This window comes from Hippocampus comes, unplaced genomic scaffold, assembly GCF_001891065.2.
Source record: "Hippocampus comes isolate QL1 unplaced genomic scaffold, H_comes_QL1_v1.1 scaffold261, whole genome shotgun sequence".
Classification (NCBI taxonomy): domain Eukaryota; kingdom Metazoa; phylum Chordata; class Actinopteri; order Syngnathiformes; family Syngnathidae; genus Hippocampus; species Hippocampus comes.
Window position 1 is genome coordinate 4,834,539 of NW_017805824.1, and position 5,589 is coordinate 4,840,127.

General features: G+C 41.0%; 1 protein-coding gene across 1 annotated transcript in view; it reads left to right on the forward strand.

Annotated features, from left to right (window-relative positions):
- The window catches only part of LOC109525998 (immunoglobulin-like domain-containing receptor 1), an 8,197-nt gene extending 4,299 nt beyond the window's left edge, over positions 1–3,898 (forward strand). Inside the window, exons 6-9 of the mRNA XM_019886985.1 lie at positions 1,111–1,236; positions 1,314–1,495; positions 2,196–2,810; positions 2,930–3,898. Of these exons, the coding sequence (XP_019742544.1) occupies positions 1,111–1,236; positions 1,314–1,495; positions 2,196–2,810; positions 2,930–2,968 (962 nt within the window). The 3' untranslated portion in view covers positions 2,969–3,898. The remainder of the gene's footprint in view (positions 1–1,110; positions 1,237–1,313; positions 1,496–2,195; positions 2,811–2,929) is intronic.
- Positions 3,899–5,589: the final 1,691 nt, after the last annotated feature.

A 5,589-nucleotide genomic window follows, 5' to 3' on the forward strand; every position in this document is an offset into this window, starting at 1 on the left:
TGTGTGTGTGCTTACATCTGAGATCAAATTTGCTACAGTGAAAAACCCCTTGTTGTGAAAAAATTCTTGCTGCAAACATGATTTCGTTGTAGAGGAGTTTCACTGTAGTAGGGCTTGCTATTTTTTGATGGAAACTTCAGATTTGAATTGAAATTGGCTATCAGAAGGTCATTCCTTCACAAGCCCCATCAATGACAACAGATGAAGTGGAATTCTGCACTCTAGCCCATACTGTATACAATAATAATAGTTTTAGCTCTCCCACCTGCTTTAAACACACTAAACTTCTACTGTATTGACACACTGTAGTGACTCTTGATCGAGCCAAAGGTTACGTACTTACCCAGTGCAACAGCATCATCTTTAGTGCAAACGTTTCAGTCATATTATACTGTTGACGTGACACTACAGAATATCTTCTGAATGTCTACTCAAATTTTCTTGCTTGACATATCATTAACATCATCTCAGAACAGACTCTGATATTTAATAAAACATTTTTTTAATTGTAATAAAAGGAAATAATTCATATATCTTCAATCCTGAACAGGATAAGCAGTATTGAAAATAAACGGATAATTCATATATCTGTGTAACGCTCTCTATGTCTGCCTGTAAAATTATTAATACCCATTCATAAATGCACAGTTCACTTTTTCCCCCAAGAGTCAAAGATGGATAATGTAGCCAAAAATTGTACTCGAGTAAGAATACTGTAACTTTAAAATACTGCCACAAGAAAAATGTAGTTCTCCAAAGTGAGTCTGTGTCAAGTAGTTGTGGAGTTCTTATAGGTTAAATTGTGAACAGTTTTTGAGTAAAAAAAAAAAAGATGGCACCTCATAACGGTTCCTTTTCATTATTCGGAAGGTAAAGAAGTCATGGCTCGTCAGACTGCGAATGGCACGCTTGTTTTTTTTTTTTTTTCTGCCATGCTTCAGATGAATTAGTCACGTCAAACATTTTGCTCAAGTAATTTATATGGAGTAAAAAACTCGACCCATAGTTAAGAATATTCTTTGACTTGCATTATGCTAATATGTTTTGGCTACATACAAAATGTCCACAGAAGTCATTTCTGTGCTTTAAAAATCTACGTTTGTCTTTCAGCGGTAATGCAGCATCGTATGATGAAGGAGGCTCAGAGGGCTATGGCTCCATGGGTGGGAGGACAGCCTGTATATGGACCAATGACCCAGGCTTCCTCCTCTCAAATTAACCCGCTACTATACGCAGGTACAACTCGCACTGCAGGAAAGATACTTTTGAGTTTGTACTCTACTAATTTGGGCTGGTGTTTTTTTTTCCCATAGGATCCATGTCAGGGAAGAGCATGCCTATGAAGCCCATGCCACTGCCCCCACCACAGTCGTCAGCTTATAGCCTACCGGCGCCGAGTATCCACGGCAGTCACACACCTGCCAACACTAATCACATGCTTGACTACATGGAGAGTCAGGTGAGGGGTTTGGACATGACCAGTCCCATGCTTCAGGTATGTACTGTGCTGTTATTCTTACCTTTACCAAGGTCTCGTAAACATTCATCTTAAGACCCAAATTAGCAATTGGGTTACTCAACTGAGACTCAGCTTTGCATCAATAAATTGACATGGCATGCGGTGAACTTCCATTTATTATAGGGGATACATTCCAGACCCCCTTGCAGTAAATTAAAAAAAAGTCTGCAATCTGGAGACTATATTAAAAAAAAAAAAAAACTTTGAAAATGTAGTTTAAATCCATCCCACATACTTGAAACACATTTTAATTTATTACAACACACCTTTTAAAAATATTCCTTCGTGTATATTCTCACTTGTATGACATCACTTTGAGGAAACGAAAAGATGACTTTCCCTTGCACAATCTGACAGAACGTGACTCTAAATTTAGCTGGGAGACCTTATTATCAATTAAATCCACCCCGACTGTCAGCAACCTAATTAAAACTCACTCGACTCCATTTTCACGTCCTGACCTTAAGTTTAGCGAAGCCTCGTGTAAACGCAAATTTTTCTCATCACTGATGAATTTATCCTACAACCCAAAACCCCTTACTTTTTTTGAGTAGTGTATGTTTATGATGCTGTAACTGGAAACCTATGACACACTTGTGTGCAGAATGTCCTCTTTGTTGCTATTGATTGACTGTCTTCCTTTTTTTTTTTTTTTAAATCATCATATTGTTAACAGGCTCAGCCGCCTCCACCTCCTCACATGACACAGCTTCAACCTGCCCCCCAGCACATGCCCATCAGCGTCCCCTTTTCAGCCGGCCCTCCCAGCATGATTTCTGGTCTCGGTGACATGCCTTCAGATCGCCGCATCATCACCCTCCCGCCGATACGTGAGCCAGGCCGAGTGCCGCCCCCCGCACCTAAGACTCGCCCTCCGAGCTCCAGCGACAGCAGCCATGGCGGTTTCGGACGAGGGGAGCGCAGCACGCCGGGTCGACGGTATCCTTCACCTACGAGATCCAGAGGCATTCCGAGGAGCTACAGCGAGGAATCACTGGATGGGCAGCCACGTGGCGGGCCACGAGGAGGCATGGATCGCCCTCGATCCCGCTCTAGGGATGATCTCTTTGATAGCAGGTCCAGAGGGAACTACAACCCACGGGGAGCAGGTCGGGCGGGAGGGTCCTGGAGCTCTGACGATGAGGACAATTATCGGAGAGGAGGAGGAGGAGCAGGAGGAAGAGGAGGAGGAGGGAGGAGAGGTGGCGGAAGCTGGGGTGAGAAACCTCCCGGCTACACTGAGTACGAGCCTGGAAACAAACCAGGACCAAGAAGGAACGATCACTACTCTGTAAGAAAAACATTGCTTTAATGTAGTCACAATAAATACATTTTTTTTAAATTATGACAATCGGATTTTTCTGGCTGTGAGGAAAAAAAAAGAATCTAAAGTTAGTCTGTTTCTCTCAGGTTAAGAGCTATCGCAGTGGCACCAGCGTCGTCATCTGAACGGAGCTGTGAAACGCCCTTTGACCTCTGTTTCTGTTTCTGAGCTCACGCACACCTCACTTGAACTGGGAGTTGTTTGCAGCCCTGTTGTCAAACTCCTGGTTAATTTGAAATACTGTACCCTATTGGCCATCGGGGTTTAGAAAAAAATAAATGAGTGGCCGAATAAGTTTTCAGAAAATATATGAAATACAGGAGTAAAATATTGGCCTCATCTGAAAGCATCACACCCGGGAGAATAGAAATCACTCCTGCCTTCCTGGGAGCATAGAAATGCTTGGAAATAGATGTCAAATGTATGAAGGCCTTCTACTGGATGATCAGTGAAATTAGAACATTGTTGAATGTTGCTGCTTTTTTTTCTATGAAAAGATGTTTGAATATTTCGTCAATGTCGTTGATATCTACCTTAAAGTCCATGTACTAACAGTTTATTTTTCTTCACTCTTCAGAAAGTTTAGCGCACTAATTGAACACGTTTGTCTTACTATTCATGTTTTTTCCCCCACTACTCATTTCACATTTGGCCTACTCATATTCCATTAGCAACAACTGGTACAGGGACTTAAAGCTGGAAATCAAGGATATTGAATAACTTTTCAAACCGCTCTTCATAATTATTAAAGTTTGTGTTTTTAGAATTGTCTTAGTTATTCTTTCCAGGAAGTGACCAACTTTGTCTTTATGATAGGAAGGATGTTACAGCTCTTAAAGGGCCAGTAGTGCTTGATCACTGAACAAAATACTGCAACTGTTACATTATGTTGAAATTATTTAAAGGGACACAGTGCTTGATTTATATATATATATTTTTTCCCCCTTAATTTTGTACAAAGTTATCGCTGTGAATCCTTGAAATACAATGGTGAAGCTTTTTTTGTACACTTGCATGTAATTAAAGCCATTAAAGTGTAAATAATTGACATACAATGCTGTTGGTATCATCTTCATTTTGTGGGAACTCAAGGATGCTTTCACTATTCTCTCCTCTTTCATCTATAACTGCTTCAAACAACAAAGTGTATGCAGAAAAAGTGGGTAAGATTGCACGACTGTCTATGTCTTATGTGTGGCGTTGTATTATTTTGTCATTTTATATTGACTGTTATACTGATGGCAGCGCGGGTACCGCAGCAGTTCCTCTCTCTCTCTCTCTCTCTCTCTCTCTCTCTCTCTCTCTCTCTCTCTCTCTCTCTTTCTCTCTCTCTCTCCACTGGTTGAGAGGGAAGATATTTCATCTGTGCTGTATGTTGCACATAGAGCACATTTGACAATAAAGTGGACTTGATTTTCTTGTGATTGTTGGGATCCCATTTTCTGAATTCTCACACTGGGTCAAACAAGTGTTCACAAATAAAATACACATTCTTCTGATATTTTCATTCCCCAAAATGAAAATAAATCCAGCAAAACCCATCTGTGAGAATTTTTAATAGATTTCATGTTCTACAGATAAGATCACTTGTGGAGTTTGCATGTTCTTCCCATACCTGCGTGGGTTTTCTCCGGGTACTCCGGTTTTCTCTCACATTCTGAAAACATGCATGCATGAACACAAATAGTCCCAGGGTGTGTCTGTGGGTGTGAATGGTTGTGTATGCGTGCTGACAACCAGTTCAGGGTGTACCCCGCCTGCTGCTCGAAGTCAGCTGGGATAGGCTCCAACACGCTCACGACCCTCGTGATAGAGCGGTTCAGATAACCGATGGATAAAGTATCAAAATGAGAATTGAAACATTGGGTGGCGCGGTGCTCGGCTGGTCGGCACATCCGCCTCACAATGCATAGCACTCTAAATTGTCCTTAGGCGTGATGTGAGCACGAATGGTTGTTCCTCTTTGTGTGCCCTGCGATTGGCTGGCAACCAGTTCAGGGTGTACAGCCCCCCCACTACCCGATGACAGCAGAAATAGGATCCAGCACGCCCGCGACCCTCGTGAGAATAAATAAACAGATTACAAAATGGGTGGATGGATGAATGAATGGATATTGAAACATTTACGATCTCAGCATTAATATTCTGTACAATGAGCACCATATAACTGATTATGGTAGTTGAAACCAGACTTTTATTTCGACTTGTATTAATGATATTGTTAGCCTAGTAATATTGATCATGTACGGAGTGGCGTGTATATAATAAACCGAAATGCTCAATTACACAACTGGTATGTTTTTTTCTGTAGCATATCCAATCAAAACGAACGTTCATCTGCATAGACTGAGAATCCGCGACTCAGGTTTTTTGTATGCTCTGGGATTTTCGAGTTGAAGTCAGTCGATGACGTTATTGTTTTTTTTTTCAGCACCGCTTAGCCATCCCAACCCTAACATGGACAGTTGGGATTTTACATTTTACTTCGTACTACAATAAATTTCAGAGTATATACTTTATTACTTGGTTTGAATCGGGACTTTATTTGCCTCCCTCTACAAATATTTGTACTACAGAATAAAAATAGCTTAGCTTTCCGAGTACCATCATATAATCGCCATTAAAATACAATAGTAGCTCTAAGCTCTAATCACAAATGGTTCATAAGTGTACAAAAGACTTTAAACGCAGTTGCTTTTGTTCACTACAGTACTGTGCATGATTCATGTCGCACATTGATGACGTC